The 20,046-nt window shown below is 36.8% G+C and overlaps 1 protein-coding gene across 1 annotated transcript; it reads left to right on the plus strand.

Moving 5' to 3' along the window:
* The first annotated feature begins 312 nt into the window (after positions 1-312).
* On the plus strand, positions 313-19,838 carry CAB39 (calcium binding protein 39). The gene is made up of 8 exons (XM_009880765.1): positions 313-472; positions 8,447-8,611; positions 12,447-12,565; positions 15,510-15,678; positions 16,434-16,493; positions 17,144-17,209; positions 18,069-18,212; positions 19,073-19,838. The coding sequence occupies exons 1-8, from the start codon at positions 359-361 to the stop codon at positions 19,259-19,261; spliced, it is 1,026 nt and encodes a 341-aa protein (XP_009879067.1). The 5' UTR covers positions 313-358; the 3' UTR covers positions 19,262-19,838.
* Positions 19,839-20,046: the final 208 nt, after the last annotated feature.

Raw genomic sequence — 20,046 nt, forward strand, 5'->3', positions numbered from 1 at the left:
TCTCGTTAGTCTTGCCCATATGTGGCATTTGTACCGTATGTGGCTTTGGATATATTTAATGTACTCCTTTAATTTGTTCCTGTAGCATAAGAATATTGATCTTAATGTGAGTTCATAGTTTCTCTCTGTATCTTGTGTTTTAAAAGAGTTAGAAACAAGTATTTAAGTTTGTCATGGCAAGCTCTTGTTCAAGTGTCAAGGATGGTTATTCCACATACGAATACCTTTGCTACTCTCTTGATCTTCATGTGTGGCGTTATACTGACCTTGTGTTTCTATTTTTGACATGGGTTTTTTTTTCTCCTTTTTTTCCAGGTGAAGCAGGAGCTGTAGAAGGAAGACCTTCTGGCTTGCAATCATGCCATTCCCTTTTGGCAAGTCCCACAAGTCTCCTGCAGACATAGTGAAGAACCTGAAGGAAAGTATGGCAGTTCTAGAAAAGCAAGATATCTCTGACAAAAAGGCAGAAAAGGTACAGTTGGGACTTTCCAATTGCTAAGCAGTAATTGAAAGGGGGGGGAAAAAAGAAATTTACAGCTGTTGAAACTGAGTCAATTAGGAATTATTTTTGGGTTCTATACTGTGATAAAGTGTAAGTTATTATGTACCTTTGAACAGGTGTGTTTCATGTTGGTTGGATTTGCATTTTTATGCCACTCGCAGGTGGTATGATACTTAAAATAATACGGTTTGGAACAGTAGGATGTTGCATTCTCTAATAAGCAGTTCACAGCCATACAGTGTTCTGGTGCTTGTGTCCACTGTAGTGGCTTTACTACTGTACAGTAGTTCTGTCTGTGCTCATCCCTGCAAATGTTCATAGAGCAGAGTGTCTCTGTTACTGAAACCGAAGAATTTCGTGTCTCTGTGGATGTCAGCAGAGGATATACTTTTACCTTTCTTTGCCTTTTCTTCAACCCACAGGAAGATGTGGTGAAAAGTTCCTGTGCTGGTGCAGTTTCCTTTAGATAGGGTGCTTTCCTGCTTCAGGACCTGTACCTGTCAACAGTCATTTACTTCTGAACTGGTAGTCTTGATGGCTTTACTAAAAGTGCAGCCTGTGTGCAGCTGCATCCCATCTAGTGACTCGTATTGCAGGGGTATTTACTGTTTAGATGAAGTTTTTCCTGATAAACTCAGCACAAGGATGTAGATTTCAATACTTCCAAAAAAACCCCAAAACCAAACCAAAAAAGGCAAGCAAACAAAACATCTCCCTCTCCAATCTATCAGCTTTTGAAGCAGGCTATGATAGCCTCCTTGGATCCTCTCTCAACATTATTTAACTGTTCTGTGCCATTCTTGGCATCCTTACAAAGTCACATGTAGGAGTTAGTCACAGTCTTTTGCATGTTCACCAGTACTTTTAAGCAGAGTGTGGCCAGCTTCTCTACAACCAGTTTCACCTAGATTTGACACTACTACTTTAAGCGCAGGATAATCTGGGTCTTAACTGAATTGCATCTTTATCCTGATATTCTTTAGAATCAGCATCTTCTTCCCCAGTGCCAGGATGCGGTATGTTCCAGGTCTCTTGCAGCGTACCATAGTATTTTTCCCTCATGGTTTTTCTCTCTTGCTGGAGAGAAAAATGTTATGGCCTGTTATGCAGGCCTGTGTGGAAGCTGGGGGGATTTTCATTGCTGCTGCTTTTCTTCTTTCTCTAATAAAAGACATCTGTCAGGAGAGGAGGGGTAGGTGCATTCTGAAGAGCCTGTGATGAGACATGGCACTGCCTCCTTCATCTCGGCCTCATTATTAATTCCTGGAGATGTGGCTTGATCTTAAAATCCGTGCTTTTTTGTATCTTCTGTTTCTTTTTGCTTAAACCTCTAATGGGGAACAGACCAGCTTCATTCCATTGTGCATAGCTGTGCACTGTATCACATGCCTGTGTTCTTGATGCTGTAGCTGAAGATTATTATGTACCATTTGCTTCTTGCTGGCCTTTAATCCCATCTTCTTTAAAGACCTCATTTATGTGAGGCGGCTCCTTTGACAAGAAATAATATGCTAAGCCTGTAGAGCTGTTTCTCCTGTGTCATATAGATAGCAACACATTCTGCTCTAAGAGGAAAAGAAGGCAACCCATGCTCACTAGGTTCAACATGAGGAGAGTTACTGAGATGCATAAGACTGAGCTTGGTATGGCGGTGATGGCCTCTGTCCTCGTTATTCGCAGGGGAGACCAGTTGACGAATCTGAACAGTCACAACTCCAGTGTCCGCATCTTCATACAGAGATTCTTCAGGAAATAGTTGTTTCATTGGCAAGTCAAGACTTCCGTGAAGGTGACAGTGGCTGTGGCAGCTTATCTCAGATTCTCAGATCGTTTGCTGCTTTGATAGAAAAAGTTCTTTGATACCTTATGGACCAGTCATCACATCTTTGAGGGTACAGCTCTGATTAAACACCCTGAATTCATGCCCTCTTCCTATCCAGTCTATCAAAATGCCTGGAGTAACTTTGGAGTTAGAAGACAGCAAGGGTCTGAGCAGTAGCCATTATTAAAAAAGAAAGAAAAATTCCACATGCCCATACCTGAATATTTAGGCATCTTTTTATCTTTCACTACACTTTTTATTGTTATGATCCTTTCTGCAGTGTAACTTTCCAGCCTCCTCCTGGGAATTCTGTGCTGATGAAAGGGTGAGTTCTGTGGCTAGTAGTGGATCAAAAATAGAAAAACTCGCTGCACGTAAAGCACAAAAATTATTACCCTTTAGGAAAAGGGGAGAAGAATGGCAGAGTTTTTCTTTTTTTATAACTCCATTTTATTAGTGATTAGACTTGTATAGAATTCTCTCTCTCTGCCTCTGCTTTATTGTTGCTGTTTCATCCAGGAGTGTGCTTTTGTAGCCTGCCAGATAACAACAATGAACTTTCAAGGCTAAGCAGCATGGTACATATTCAGTGTTGATTACTGTTTGTGGTAAAGACAGCCTTTTGGGTGCAGGGAATGCTTTTCCTACACTACTTTGTTTCTTAAAATTAAGTATGCGCGGTTGTCTATTTTTGTGAACATAGAATTTGAAACGTGTATGTATATTAGACTAAAAAAGGATTCAGCACATGTTGAAGTAACCTGAATGTTTCAAAATTTAATTGTTGTTTTAAATATTTCTTCCACAAAATGAAATTAATTGTAAATGCCCTTTTGTTTTATACCTTACAGCTGGCTGACGTTCCAAAGACAAACTAGTTCTTTTCTACTGCAGTACCACAGTGTTCATATTATGTAGTTCAATGTATTTCCTACCATGCAGTAACAGCACAATGCTGTTATGAGAATATTTAGTTTGCTGTGTAGGGGATGCTCTTTGACAGTTTCCTAACGCACCTGGAAATACAGATTTGTAAGAAAATTAGACAAATAATTTTCCCTAGAAACTAAAAGTGTAATTAATTATGATTGAACAGAATACCTCATTTTTTTTTCAGTGCTTAGACTGAAATTTAAAACCTATAATGTTTCGTGAGAGGAAGAAAAAGCAAAGTAACAGAGAAAGATTTTTGAATCTTGGAAACTGTATATTCCTTTATGTTCTTTATAATCAAAATGGAGGATATTCTTCAAACCAAAAGATGTAAAACAATGGTAGTGATCACGATGCATCTTGTTCAATGATGAAACATTCTGCCCTGTAATACTGGAAAATTTGTTTTAGAAATCTGAAATTCAAGAAGTGAATTCTGGTTGCACGTTAATCTACCTTTCTTGAGCTCTGTGAATACTGGAGAAAAATTAACCAGGTAATTCTCCAGGTCATTTTGAAATGTTCTTTAATTTTGTGGTACCTGCTTAGGACCGGAGATCCGAAGTGACTGTGTCTCGCTGTTGACAGTCTGCCTCGCGTACCGCAGCTCTGGCTGCTTGTTGGCTGCAGTCTTGTACTTAGGATAGAGGCAATAGCTTGCTGTCTGTTAGTATTGTGGAAGGGAAACTTGAAATAACAAGTGCTTTATAACTGAAAATGTGTTCATCACATATGCTGTTAGTTTTCCATTACTTGTGTTTTTTCAGAAAGCGGGGGCTAAAGGGAAGGGGAAGGAAAACTGCTTTCATATAAACAGGACCTACCCTTGATCTAGCCCATTAGTTAGTCTCTTATTTGCATCTCTTCCTCCTCTTTGGCTGACATCAGCATTTATTTTTATGCTACCAGTTCACTTGGTTTGTAGCACACATTTACTGTCGTGAAGGTAAATATTTACTCATGTAATAAACTTGTTCTTCCCTACCCTCTGACCTTGGGTTAACCTGCTCATAACAGCTCTGGTTTTGGCTTTCGGATAATTGTTTCAGGCATGTTGTTAACCCATGTGGGTTGACTATTGCAGGCATGGTTGGTCTTTCTTCTTTAAGTTACCGGTTCTATACAGTAGATGGTATACTATATGTATGGGATAATGCGATATGCTGTTTTGATTCAGCTGTCCAAATGTAGTATTATGTCATGTTGCCATAGGTCAGATTTCATTCAGTGAGTTAATTCTGTCATTTACAAAGCAGTAACACTTGGAATTTATTATGCACATGTGTACAATTAATTTGTCGTTGAAAGAAGGCAAAAGGTTAAGTAATCTGCCTTGCCTACTGCATGGGACTGTTACTCCAAGGGTAAAGATGGCGCTGCTTCTGCAAGTAATGGGTGAGAAGATATGCTTCTCTTCTAATTGAACTTTGCTCTTTAATGATACCTTCATGCTAGATGTCTGTGAAAAATAATGTAATAATTTTTGGTCTTTAAAATAAACATGGTAGTGGCGTAGATCATCATATTTTCAGAATTGTATGTTTTTGAAATCCAATCAATTTAAATAGAATTATTAAAATGGTGTTTGTTACTTATGATAGATACTAGTCTAGACTAGTAAAAGTATTCACCAAGACAGGCTTAAAACTATAGCTAATTTACCTTTTTGATGGATGTTTTCATTTATAGGCAATTTGGGTAACTGCATTGTCGATGTGGATAGAAACGCTAGGCGTAGACCCGGAGCCTGCTGAGTTCATCTTTGGTATTTGCACTGCTTAGTATTTAAAGAAATAGTAAACTTTGGAAATACCAGTGAAATACCCTAGAGACTGGAATAAACCATAATGGTTCGTAGCTATAAAGACATGCAGCTGTTTCTGGTGTGACAATCGTACATGTGACTTCATGGTGTCTGCTTTTATTTTTAAATAATATCTTCCTATCTTTGGTACAAATAGAGAAATAAGTACTTTCTTTATTGTCCTTACTTTACATTTTACTTTTATAGTTTCTTATCCTTAAATGGTATTGATTGTCTGGCACCATGGAATTTCAAATCTAAGTTGTCAGAAATTTTCTCTAAAACTCTGGTTGCTTCATGGTTGTGCCTTCTCAGTATTGAGAATATATATATGATTTTAATATATATAAATATATAGAATACATTTAAATGTAGAAACATATTTATAGCCTATAATATGTGGAATAAATATATATTATGTGTATATTTATTCTGTATACATAAAATATACCCTGCTTATATATTATATCAGAATATATATATTTTATTTTTATATATATATGATGTCTGATTGTTAATTCCACTTTCGATCATGGGTTTTGGATGAACTTCATTGTACATTTTGTTTTTTTCTCTGGAGATTTTTTTTTCCCCTGCTAAAACAAAGCAGCACATTAGGCAATTATTTAGGTCTCAGTGTCGTAGGAAATATTGCAAGTAATGTTGCTAGTCTTCTCTTGTCTTTCTCAATTTTTTTACGAGTTTTTCACTTAGCTCTTAACATTAATATTTAATGTAGCATTATATTTTTCGGTGTAGCCATCTAAATTCCATTCTGCATCTGAAATGGCAAAAGAAGCTCTGCACATCATGTATTTGGAATATGTTTGAGATTTCATGAAGTATAGAAGAGTAGGGAGATTCTAGAACAAGTTTGTAAGAGTTTATTTCTAGTCCTTTTGATGTTGAGTTTCAGAGTAGAAGAGGGGGGAATGTAGAAAGGTCATATTTTATGGAAGTATAGTGCATTAAAAGACCTTGGTTATTGATACAATACTTTTAGAAAACCTCATATTTCTGTATTTGTAGTATGTATCCAGAAGTGATAGTTTGGTCTAAGTTGAAGTGATACAGGCAAGTCTCTTTTCATGAGGAAGGTGGTCAGACGTTGGTACAAGTTGCCTAGAGAGGTTGTGGAGTGTCCATCCATGGAGCTGTTCAGAGCATGGCTGCCCATGAGCCTGATCGACCTGGTAGGGCTTTTGAGGTTGGCCCTGCCTTGAGCAGGTGCTTGGACCCTGATGACCTCCTGACGTACCTTCCACCCTAAGCTGTTCTGTGTTTCTGTCTCTCTAAACATTACTCCCCACTAAAGCCGTATGTCATTCCAAGTTCAAGTGAAGCACATTCAGATGGTTGACAGTTCTGAAGAGCATGAGAAATAAATCTAAGTCCTGGTGTCTCTTCTTGGGGTTACTGAGTTACATGTTCATGTTAGGCCAGAAGGCTTTTTTTGCACACTGTATTTTCTTTTTCATGTCTTGTTTGTAACCATTTCCATTACTAGCACCTGTCTTCAGGTTGTGGTGAGGGAGAGCCTTCAAGTGTGATTAGTAAAGTATTGGGGGGGTTGTTCTGTTTTCTGGGGTTTTGATATGAAAAATTCTCCATTGGCATTCTTAATTGCAGGCACAGTCTCAGTATTGACACTGTTTTACTTGAAATAGGTAGTTCCTTGAACCTCTGCCTTTCTTCCTCTTTCATCTTGCTTTCTAAATTAGTGTGCAGCGACAAACTGCAATAGAATTTTTATTGCTGCTTCCTCTTTTCATGGTAGCCATGCATCAAAGCCATCTCTTCATATCTGCACATTTGACGGATGTTCCTGTTCTTTTCCTAGTAAAGAGATACTTCTTCTGAATTTCAAATAAATAGAACAGTTGTGTGGCATACTACTACTACAATATGGTGACCTGACTTTCTCATTTTACGTCTTCAGGAGCTGTCATGAGTCTAGGCAGTCATATCGAGCACCTGCTTCTTGCTGTCTTACTAACAGTGCACAGAAAATCCTTTGGAATTTCGATTAAGGAGGAGACAACTGGGACTAGGAACTGCAGTTAGCAAGAAGAGGGAGGCAGCAGGGAGTGGAAAGTTGTGGAGGAGCTAAAAATGATATAGAGCCTCCTTAAAGGTCATGGAATCCTTACTTGCATACCTAGCAAAGCTGGAATGGCTTTGGCTTGAATAGTGCATGGGTCATGCTGATCTTAAGCCTCTCTAGATATAATGCACAGACGAGAAGTCTTTTTACGTACCCCTTGTAAGACAGGCAATATCCAGAAAATGATCATTTTTTCACTTCATTAATTTTCCATGTGCTACCACTCATAAATACTTTACATTAAAGTGTATGCATACCTTGTGGGCAGGTTCATCTAATTACTAAAAATTAGTGCACTTACAAACCATTCATACTTTTTAGGCACGTTAAGAACTAATACAATATAATTAAACCAGCTATTTATGATGATTAGTCTTAATGTTTTGCCGCCAAGCTATGTAAACTTATATATTGAAAGGAGTAGTTGTTCTTTTTTCTGTAAGATAACTGTTTTACAATTCAGAAGAGGGTATTCAGAAGTGTTCTTGTTGTTTAAAAAAAAAAACCAACCAACTTGTGAGATAACTCTCCTTCCACTGCTAAATCTAAATGCTGCTCCAGTCCATCTGGCTTCCCTAAGTGAGATGTCAGACCTGTCTGTCTTCTGTGCAATGGACTTCAAATGGGAAGCATCTTAAAATTTCAATTGTCTCCTGTATCACTGTGTTCTTTTGAGCGCACCTCTTTCTGAGTCTGTTTGCCAGTTTGTTCTTGTATACTGAGATAACCTGAGAATTAAAGGAGATTCTCTTTGAGGTTTTGTTAGTAGGAAAGGAAAAATTTCATCCCCATTGACTGGAATGGGAGCCTGGTATTTGACAAAACCTGATGAGTGCAAAATCTGTAGGAGGGGGGTACGTTTGGTCTCTCGGAGCAGTTCACTAGGACAGGCATATGTCTCCATGTCATCTTTTCCAGTCTGATCCTGGGTACTTCTGTTTTACAGAACAGAAATTTTGTTGGGTTCTTTTCATCCCACTGCTATTATTCAGGGGGTTTTTCAACAGGAAGTTTAAAGGCAGTAAAAAGGAAGAGATTTTTGCTTTTGGTAACTTGTCAAATAAACTGTGTGTGCCTTGCTTCTGCCTTTTTTTTTTTAATAACACATAACAGTCTTATTTGCAGAAAGATTATCTATTGTCGTTTCTTTAACAGGTTGTCATTTCCTGGTTATTTTTTTCCCTTAATGGAAGCTTGCAGGCTATAAGAATAATAGAGTGCCCGGTTACAAAGACAAATGACATTGTGCTCTAACTGTGTTTTTTTTCCCGTTTTCTTTAGGCCACTGAGGAGGTCTCAAAAAACCTTGTTGCCATGAAAGAAATCTTGTATGGCACAAATGAAAAAGAACCACAGACAGAAGCTGTGGCACAGCTTGCTCAAGAGCTGTACAACAGTGGTCTTCTTAGTACCCTAGTAGCCGACTTGCAGCTCATTGATTTTGAGGTAAGAAAAGAAGTTTGACATTTCTTATATTGTTTGTGTTAAAATAAACACATTTGAATTGCCACTTTAATTGGTGAAGACATCTTTCGATCTTTTTCTGCCTGGGACAAAACCATTAGAAATAGAACTCATTGCTCCAAACCACTTAGAAAATGAAGCAAATACAGAATATGAAATCTGTGAATGTAGGCACAGAAACCACACAGAATTGAAGTAAATAAACCTCTAATCCTGACGATACAGTTGTGTTAAAATTATGGAATAATTCTTAATTATTATGTACACAGGAGGGTTAATATCTTGGTAGTAATACCATAGTGAACACAAGCTACAAGGCGTGTCTATATTCTCATCTCGTTAAAATAAATTACTTGGAAAAGTAAGAAAATTATTGTGACGTTTATGAAGAATTTTAAATATTTAAGGCAAAGTTGTTTTAATAACAATCCAGTGTTTCTCTCTCTCTTTAGAAACAAGTGATGTAACCTTTTGCTGTTTTTCTCATCTTTTTTCTGTTTATTAAAAAAAACAACAAACCCAAGTTTTTATTGATTACGTCAAAATAGTAATACTTATTTGTATTCAAACATATCTTTATAAAAACCTCTGTCTGGCATTTGTTGCCACATCACATGGAATAATTTAGCTTTGCAGTGCCATAGTGAAAAGTTACCCTATTTAGATAAAGAAATTGCAGTACAGTGGGATTTTCCTATTTTTCCTGAGGTCCCACAAGAAGTGTCTAGGAAAGGAGCCAAAAGCCATGTATCTCACTCCACAGCCTTGAGCATAAAGACCATCCCACTTAAGGTTGCTTAAAAATGGTATTGTTCATAAACAAGTTGTTAACAATGCAAACACAACAGTTTAAAGTCCTATTGTAGTATGACATTCCAAAAACAATGGCTTTCTTCCCTGTTCTTTCTTCTCTTCCCTCCACCGCACCCATAAGTCCCTCTGATTTGTGTTTAAATGTAATACCGTGGTATTTTTTCCTTATCCACGCAACTGTTTATACCAAACATAAAACATTCAGGTTGTTAAATAAGCAAGGAGACCTGGGAAAGCTGAGAGGGAATGCTGAAATGGGATGGCCTTTAATTGCTGAAGAAAGGAAATCACAAAACGTCATCTGGATTCTGCTGACCTCTAGATTCTTATCAGCTTGGTGTTTACTCAGCCCAGTTATTAGCGAAGGAAACCTTCATTATCTCCTGGTAATGAAGAATTACAACAATTTGTACGGGCTTGCTCTCATTAAGGAGAACTATTCATTTTATTCTAAGGGGACTTGAAAAGATTGCAAGTAGTTTCCTGCTTGTGGACTTTCTGCTGCTTTGTTACAGGAGGATATGACAGTTCCCCCTTGAGACAGAACAAGTCATTCATGTGTCTTTCTAGGCTGGACCACGTCTGCTTTTTAAGGATGCAGTCTGGCAGACTGTCCAGCTATTGTTGTTACCTAGAATTAATGTCAACACACCTGTGCTCCAAACCTACACTAGCTTCCCAGCTGTTACAAAGCCAATCAGATGTTGGCTTTGATATCCCAAATCCCTATGGTTGGGGGTTACTGCATTGGAAAGGATTTTTCCATTACCCATGGGGATATGAACTTGATTTCCTGTTGGTTCTTAAAGAGGGGGTCTAGCATTTATTCCTTCTGGTGCCCCACCACAGCTTGAGGTCATCCAACGATGAAGTAAATGTCATCTTTTTATCAACAACCTCACTCTCATTCCTGAAGAGGGTTTCCTTGTAGAACAGGAATAGACGGCTAATTTATAGACAGGGACTGTTCACTCTGACTCTTAAACTGTCTCAAATGTATTTGCATGTGAATAGTATGGTAAAAAAACTCCAGAAAAGTAACAAATGTAATGGTTTAATTAAGAAACTGACTGACTGTCCAGACCTTGCTGTATGTAAAGGCCTGTTTAGAATTATACCCGTATCTGGAAGCTTTCTTTCCAAGTAATGCAGTCAACACAACCATCTACTTATAAACTTGCCAGTTATCTCCCTGCTGATTTGTGCTGGTGTGTCTGTAGGAGAGATGGTATCCCTTGTGGAACTGTTTCGGGTTTTTTTGTTCTTGTTTTTTTTAAATGAAGAAAAAAATCCCCTCCCAAAAACAAAAACGCCTTTTGCAAAAGGGAGCCTGAATCCTTCTGCTGGGAAGACAATACTAGCACAGTCTCCCTCTCACCTCTCGCAGTCGTGACTATTGGCACAGGGTTCAGTATCTGTTTGCCCTTGTTAGGCCATGAGATCACTTAGTAATACATCCTCCTAACAATAACTAGCTTTGGTATTACTGTGTACCACTATCAGTTCAATCATGTGCATAATAAGGAAATGCTGTTCCTGCTGGTGAATCCAAAGCAAATTGTGAGATCCAGCGCAAAATTGGCAATGTTAGTGAATGAGAGTTGATGACTATATTATGTGGAGTTTGAGTAAAGCAATTTCTGGAAACACTGCTCTACTCATTTCAGAACAAAGAGTTCTGGTGTTGCTTTGGGCTGGCTTTCAGTGGAATTGTAATTGAGAAAACAAGCGTTTACAAACAAACTCTTATATCTTGAAAACAACACTCTAACAAAACTGTCCATGGTAATTCACAAACATTCAATTGGTAAAACTACAGTCCTCCTACATTTTTATAAACATTTGATTTTTTTTCTTATGCAATCTTCTTGATGTTGATTAGAAAACAGAAGTAATTTTGAATGATTGCTGTTGTTTTTCAACTTCATCCTAATTAAATGTTCCTTGCGTTTTACTCAAAAGCTTGTTACTCGGGGCATTTATAGTACAACTAGAGATTGTCAAGAAACATTATGTACGTATGGTTTTCGTGAATAATGTTCAGGGAACCTTCAGGTGGAGTTGCTTAACAGGCCTTTATTTGCAAGTCCAGGCTTAGTACAAGTTTGCCTTGGCTTTTTCTGGATTAGAGCGGGTGACACGTGGGCCTGAAGTTGTCTTTATGGCAATCCGAAGTGGAAGGTTAATTGCAGAAATCTGAGGTTTAAATGGTGCATGTGAATGACAGTGAAAAGTGCTTATATTTATAATCAGCTTTCTGTTATGTGTTTGTACCAATTTGTCATCTTTAGCTACGGTCTGACAGAAGAAATAAATAGGAGATGGATATATATTCAACAAAGAGAGCGCTCCCAGCTCCATTTATAATGTCTGGTGCTATCCTTGTGCATTTTTTTGTGTATAATCGGTGCTGAATTCCAGCATCCTGGTCTTATTTATACTTCTTTTGTCCATTGAAAAATGCGAGACTTGCATTTTAGGTCGGTGGATGATTTCTCTTTGTAGTTTTTATTTATTTATTTAACTTCCATAAATTATAGTTTTAAGTTGAATGTTAACACTGCAGTCAGAAATGCTCTGTACACTCTTAATGGTGGCATTACGTATTCCTAGGCCAGGGGAGAGGAGAATGGAATATTGAAGAAACACACTTTCAGGCAAGAGCGCAGTTAAAAACTGGTATGTTATTAGCAAACACAAGTATAAAACAGGCCCAGCAGATTGATGCTACATAGATGTATCTGATGAAACATCAACTGGCTTTACTTCTTAATGTAAATTACCCGTGATCTGGCTGCAACATGATGTAATGTTTTGAGTGCTTTAGCATATTTGAAACGTGTATAAAGAAACAGAATATTTGATCTGTTTAAGATCAGAGTACAGAGACTGACTGAATTGCAGAACTCACACGGTATGAATGCATGAGATGATGATAATGTTTAATTGCTACTTGCCTAGTGGACTTGAATGTTATGTGTTTAACGGCAAATGTTTTTGACAGGGCAAAAAAGATGTTGCGCAAATTTTCAACAACATTCTCAGAAGGCAAATTGGTACAAGAACTCCCACAGTGGAATACATCTGCACTCAACAGAATATATTGTTCATGCTATTAAAAGGGTATGTACACTGTGAAGCATAAATAAGCTTTTACATGAAGTAAGAAGTTTTTTAAATTCGTGGAGAAGCAGTGAATTCTGAAATGAGTTTTATTCCTTTGCAGTATGCTTTTCTTTTTTGTCTTGGGGCCTGTAATTCCCCTAAGTAAAGGAAAACTTGAGTAATAAAACACCAAAAATATAGTTTTGCATGAAATATGACTGAAAATGGCGAACTGTTAGTAACCAAAAATATTATTACTGAGGTAGTGCAGACGTTTTCTTTCAGAATACTATTTGATCCTATATAAGCTATTTCCTTGTGAACTTACTGGTTCATGAAGAATTAAAGGCTGTTTTTTTGCTTTAACCATTGTAATTTCCAGTTTTCTGTCCTATCCTCTGGTCTTAGTTTGGTCTTAGACTTTTTATTCATAGTGATTTATATTCCTGTAGTGACACAAATGCGCCAACTCAAACTTGACCAAACAAAGAGTGATTTGGGGCATATGGTGCATGCCAGACGGCTCTTTCTTCCTCTGTTCTTGTATTGTCTGGTGTGCTGGATGGTGGAGAACGCCATACTGAATACATGGTTGCACATGTAGAGCTGTGGATCTCAAACATGAAAGCAGAAAGGTGCTATTAACATTTTCATGTTAAAAGAAGATTTAAAAAAAAATTGAGAATGTGCTCTCTCCATGTAAAAGGAATTCCTCAAGTTTTTAATAACATTATGAAGGTTCTGAAAATTGCAATTCCAATGTGTTATTTTGGGTCAGAAAAGTTTATCAAACACTAATAAACTGTTTAAAAATGCAGCTATTTCAAGTACTAGTTTTACAATTTGTGTTAAATCTGCTGGGTAAGCTTACTGCAGTTGATGACTATTTATTCCACCTACTGGGATAGCTAGAGGACGTAGGAAAAGGCCGTGCTTCTCAGTGACGTACTTGCCTGTGTTAGGTTGGTAGCACTGAGATGTGGGAATAATCAAGTATGTTTTTAATGTTTAAACAGGAAGCTTTATTGTGTTTTTCCTTTTCCTTCCTCCTAGTTCATAGTAGCAATTAGAGATGCTGACTAACCTGCCACGTACATGGCGTATTAGGCTATTTTATTGTAACATCTCTACGTTTACCTAATCATGGCTATTTGTGTAAGCCACTGGAAAAAGGACCATAGAAGAAACTTCCTCTGTGCAGAAAGCGGAATTTTACAACTTTTAGTTTCATGCTGACTTCAAAGGTTTAGCACCAGAAGCAGTATGGAATATTAGCTTCAATTTGTATGAGTGTAAGATGTACACTTGTCTGCCAGAAGTGCTTTGTTGTGTGTTTTTTGTTTTGTTTTGTTTTTCCCTTGCATTACAGCCCTGATTTTGGGGGGAAGCAAGATTTAAATGTTAGAGGGACAAAAGGATTATTAATTGTGGCATAACACAAAAGCAAATACTGATTCAGTACTTCTTCAAAATAATTTACCAAAGGCGGCAAAGACATTTGAGGTGTAGAGAGATGAAACTACATTCTCAGCATGCTCTCATTGATGTGTGACTGAATGAGGGCTGTAACACATTCGTCCTAATTTTTAATCTGTGTTGTCACTCTTCAGAGAGCATTATTCTGACAGGGATTGTTGAAACACATATCCATAAGTCAGGATGTTTGAAATGGGCGTTTAGTTAGCTTTAATGACTTAAATGTTAGGTCTGGTATCCAACTGAGGCAAATTTATATAAATTTGTACTATGAGTTGAGTTGCGAAAAGTTCAGCAGATTTCAAATCTCTATGACAGGTTAAATGGAAAAGCATTGCAGGATTTAACATGAAAATTCGTAAGAAAACGTTCTTGTATATTAATATAGTTAGTGCTTAGTATGCACAACGATACTTTGCTCCTGAATTATTCTGGTGAATTTGAACTAGCTTCCATTGGTATAGGACAAAAGATTCTTTAGGTGGAAGGCAGGAAAGTATATGAGAAGCTTGGACTGCGCCAGAACCAGGTAGGAACAACAGACATAACTTTTCTGTAGGCTGGGATAGCTTGTATTGCAACATGCTGAGATGAGTTCTTGATTTGGAAAGGCAGTCCCATCTTCTTCCAGGGTTCTACTATTAGCTTACTTGGGAAAACAAGGAGCTAGTGACAAGTAAAAAAGTGTATTTCTATCAAAAATGTCTTAAACACACTGTTGTGAGATTTTGACAGCTGCTGTTGTCATATGCTAAAATCAGCTGAGAGCACCCTGTAGTATTTGAGCAAGAAAGCCTGCCAAGGAAATGTAGTGACAATTTCTAAGTGAAGCCATCGGGGATGGCTTCATCACTTCTGTCAAAATGGTGATGGATATGTTCCAGAGGTTTCTTGTAAGAAGGTGTGGATGTTTGCTAGAAGCAATAAAGACTCGGGCGCAGAGAAGGTGTTCAATATTGTCCTTAGAGTCAGAGGACACTGCTGCCAGCATTTCAGGCTTGAAGCCTGTGATGTGTAGAGTAGCCAGTGATGCTGAAAAAGGGTTTAGTGAAAGAGGAGACATGAATTTATCTCTAGTATTATTAACCCTTCATGCTCATATTATGGATAGTTTTATGTAAATTGCGGTCATGTTTAAGCAACCCGCTTTCAAGACGAAATCACTTACTGCTTTTCCATATGTCTACAATCCCACCAATATGAAAGAAGAAAACTGATTTTGAGTATAAAGAAAATATTTTTATTTAGTCTTGTTTCTCGGTTTGTGAAAGTCATTTGTATTGGCTATAATTTGGCATTTAACTGGCGATGATTTCAGTAATATTTCCTACAAGTTTTTAAAAGTAGAGTTTAATGCAGAAATAAGTACCTCTAATTTTTTGAATTTTTGTTTATGTGATAGCACTGAAAACTAATTAGCAGTGTGGTGCTGCAATGCTAACTTGTGAAAGTATTTATAAAGAATATCTGTGGTTTTTTTTAATAGGTACGAATCTCCAGAAATTGCTCTAAATTGTGGAATAATGCTTAGAGAATGCATCAGGCATGAACCACTTGCTAAAATAATCTTGTGGTCAGAACAATTCTATGATTTCTTCAGATATGTGGAAATGTCAACGTTTGACATTGCTTCGGATGCATTTGCCACATTCAAGGTAATTTACGTACAACATTTGAATTATTATTTCTGTAGTTCTCCTCTGTGTGAACCCAGATGTTGTGTGTTACATTCTTGGGCTAAAGAAGCCTAGGGAAAAAAAAAAAAAGGTGTGATGCAAATGCGTAAGCTGGACACTGTTCTTCCTTATTTCTTAGAATGCAAGACATTCCTTTAAATATATATCCTGTGTTCCTGATAACTTTTATTCCAGAAAGCAAGATTTAAACTGTCATGTGTTAGCTGAATATATGTGCACTTCCATGCCAGGGGCTTTTAAATCTGTGTCTCCAGCTCCTCAAGTGAGCAAACTCCTTTTCATTCCGTTACAAACCTGGATATATTTGATGCTGATGCTTTGTCTGGGGAATTTTTTTTTTTTTTTTTTGTCCTAAAACAAACAGTTATGGGACTATAAGCATAATATTGGTCAGTATTAAATAGTGGGTCTTAACCTTGATTGTGTAGAGTTCTGTGCAGACTGTAGCCTTGATCCATAAATGGCATTCTTCAGTGATAATTCCACAGGCTATTTAGCTGTGTGAATTAACATAATGCAAAACAGACCTTTCCTAAGTGATGTGAAGATCCTTAGCAATGTCTGGGTAACTGCATTCATGTCCTAAACCTCTTCACTTAATGAAATAGCAACATTTTCTATTGGATGTCTTATGTGTACTCAGTGTTGAATGAGAATGTATGTGTACTGTTAAAATAGTTTAGTGAAAATATTGGGTTTGTGCTCTTTTACAGGATTTGCTTACAAGACACAAGTTGCTAAGTGCAGAATTTTTGGAACAACATTATGATAGGGTGAGCAGATATGTTTTAATATTCAGAATTTTCTAGCGCTGTGTATCTTATTTGAAGAAATCAGTATTTTCATTCCTCGTTTAGCTTTGTTTTTGGAAATCTGCATACGATATTAAACCAGTTGAACGTACAGTAATTTCTGCCAAGCAGTAAAATTAAGATCAAAACCTTAATATTGAATGTAGAAAGGTTTTTAAAACAAGAGAAGGCAGCAGAAATCTATTTCTGTGAAAAATCGATCTGATTTTTTTCCACTAGAGGGAACCCTTTCCTTGTCGTTTTCTTTTGTCTGTATTAACCCATGACAACCAAAGAATACAAGATAGCCCTCCTCCACCTGCTGGGGACTCCTGAAATTAATTAACAAGTGTTCAATATCAGGAACTATTAAAGTTTAAGAATTAAAGGGATAACTACTTCCACCACATTGCAATCTAAACATTAAAGGCTCCTGAAAGAGTAAATAATTTCTTTTTAAGCATATTCAATGTTTAAACAATAGCGACTTACAGGAACCTACTGAGATTTCAGGTTTTGTTTATATTTTTGTTATGGATTTGCACATCCTCCAGTTTGTTATAATAATTTGGAAAAAGACTGCGTTATGACACTTGGAAAGGTCCTAACCCTTCTCTTTATTCTGTGTTTAGTTCTTCAGTGAATATGAGAAGTTACTTCATTCGGAAAATTATGTGACAAAGAGACAGTCACTTAAGGTAAGGCAATTTTATTTTCTTCTTACATGCAAAGTTAGAGAATTCCTTTAATTTGAAGGTGGGTTGACTTTAGTTGAAATGGCTTCAGTAGCTGCCTTGGATCGTGTTATTTTAATTTTTCATATGTTTTAATTCTTGGGATCAGCTATTTTTCTTTAATCCGGTCCTTCCATTCCTTAGTGTCCAGCACACACCAAGTCATTTCTCTCCCTATGCAGACATGGCTATTTGCAAGTGTGTTTATTTTTGTTGGGGTTTTTTCTTCAACAAATCTGGACACAGTTAAATAATTTAATAAAGATTCACACGGCGTGACTAGAGCAATACTAATCTTAAGTTCACTGTTTCTAACCTACTTGAATGTAAATGTAATACATAATTTGTGGCAAGGGTGGTACTTGTGAGAAATACCCTTTTACTTCCTTCTGGACAAAGAAGGTAGCAAAAGAAGTGTAAGTACTTCTCATTTGAAGCACTAACTGTTTTTTGTTGTAGGGTTTTTTTTGTTTTTTGAAACCACATTCTTATTGGTGATAGATAGCTTCTGTATAAATGAAAAAAATAATGAAATCATGGAGAAAAACGAGTGAAAAGGAGTTTTCTTTCAATTCCAGTTTATAACAAGGGGGGAACAAAAGGTGAAAGGGGGAACAAAACACTTGTTGAGAAAAAGGAGAAACTGCGTCATCGAAATAAGAGGAAAATTCACCCTCTACTTAAAAATTCAGGACATTTGAGTTCTGTTGTTACTATATTTACAGTGTCAACTACTCAGTGTGTTTGAAAGCACTCATGAAAAAGTTGTTTCTTATGTCCAGTGTCAGCCATTTTCTCATTTGGGCTTGTTTTCCACTTCTAGCTTCTTGGTGAATTGTTATTGGACAGACACAACTTCACAATTATGACGAAGTACATCAGTAAACCTGAAAATCTGAAACTAATGATGAACCTTCTACGGGACAAGAGTCGTAACATTCAGTTTGAGGCCTTTCATGTGTTTAAGGTATGCTTAAAAAAACCTCACAATAAACAAACAACAAAAGAACCTCACCAGAAGTTTTTTAGTTGAGTAAACTACTTAGCTGACCCTAAATGAAGCTTATCTTAGCGTCTGCGAAGTGGTTAAATAAAGAGCGCGCTAACATTTGTCTTTATTATGGCCTATCTTTACAAATAACTACCTTTGTATCTTTTGAAAATTGTTTAGAAACCACTTAGGGACTTTCATGTGATTGTCAGTGTAATCTCGCTTCGAAAATTTTGGAATTAAGAAAGGTGAAGCGCAGTAAGATAAGGAGGAATGTATGGTTTAATGTGAAATCATGAAGCATCTTGGAGTTCAAAAGTGCTGCATGATCTATGAAGGTTAGCAGTATTTTAGTCGTCACCTAAATTACAAAGCCTAAGTTGTAGTTTGCACGTTGTAACAGATGCCTTCTGACTTTGCAGCAGACAAGCAAATAGCTAAGAGCTCGGAGATATAATTTGAGGTATTAAAGTTTTTGGTGAACTTTAAGATCCCCATCTGATGCTGTATATAATATGAAACCATGCATTTGCTACAGAATTTAACCATGAGGTACCTTCAGAGGTTGCTGCAGAGGGTGTTGTGGCTGATCATCTCCCACATACTGAATTGACTTTGGTACTGGTGTTCATCTTCTATTCTAATAAAAAAAGTGGAGTGATTTTATTTTAAAACTTGCATTTATTCCATTATTTTTTCTGTAGAGATACTGGAATATGGAATTATTAAAACATCATTTTAAGTTACTGTCATGACTCTTTTATTGGCTAGGTTTGTTTTTTAATATAGTCGTCTGTTTCCTACTATTGCGCTAAATGCCTTTTGTTTTCTTGCAGGTGTTTGTAGCCAATCCTAACAAGACACAGCCTATATTAGACATCCTTCTAAAGAACCAGACCAAACTTATTGAGTTCCTCAGCAAGTTTCAGAATGACAGGACCGAGGATGAACAATTTAATGATGAGAAGACCTATTTAGTTAAACAGATCAGGGATTTGAAGAGACCAGCACAGCAAGAAGCTTAACCTCCAATAAACCCTTAAAATATTAAACCCAAATTCAGCATTTGCTGTTAGATATTCAGCATCAGGCACTCTTATCGATTCATGAGGAACATTACTGCTAATCTGCTGTTCAGTGAACGGTTTTTGTTTTTCTCTTTTCTTTTTTAGTCCAAGTTGAAAAACATAGCTGCTGCTTTCTTGCACAATGTGGACTTTCTTGATATTTGTGTCATTTCAGAATTCAAAGACACTGCTTGTTTTAGGAGTCCTGAAAAGAAAGATTCTAGGTTCGTGAAAGCAAACATATAGATACTAGTTTGGTTTAGGAGAGAAGGTATTAATGTAGTTAAGTAACAGGTTGCATGCTTGCAAATCTGAATAAATCTGTATGTTTGCACTTACCTTGTTTGAGATATGAGCACAATGTGACCTGTGCATACCTGGCACCATAGTGTAAGATTATATGCCTTGATTTAAAAAAAAAAAAAAAAGTGCAGTGCTTTATTTGTAATCAAAGGGGAAATGTATCTAAGATGTGAGCTTATTGGGATAAACAGTTGTCTTGCAAATAAACTGATACTGAAACTTAGCAACTTTTAAAAGAGTGAAATCTCAAGGTTCATAAGGAAAATGTATATATGCCTTTCACTGCTTTATAGAATTTTTTTTTTTGACATGATTTGATTTTTCTGAGAATTGACTTGTAAACTTGGAAATATGTTCTAAGGGTTTTTGTTAATTTTACTTTAAAGGTATTTCAGACAGTAGACATAGAAGTGACATTTTGCATTTCATTTCAACAATGC

Source organism: Charadrius vociferus, unplaced genomic scaffold (genome assembly GCF_000708025.1).
Source record: "Charadrius vociferus isolate BGI_N301 unplaced genomic scaffold, ASM70802v2 scaffold643, whole genome shotgun sequence".
Taxonomy (NCBI): Eukaryota; Metazoa; Chordata; class Aves; order Charadriiformes; family Charadriidae; genus Charadrius; species Charadrius vociferus.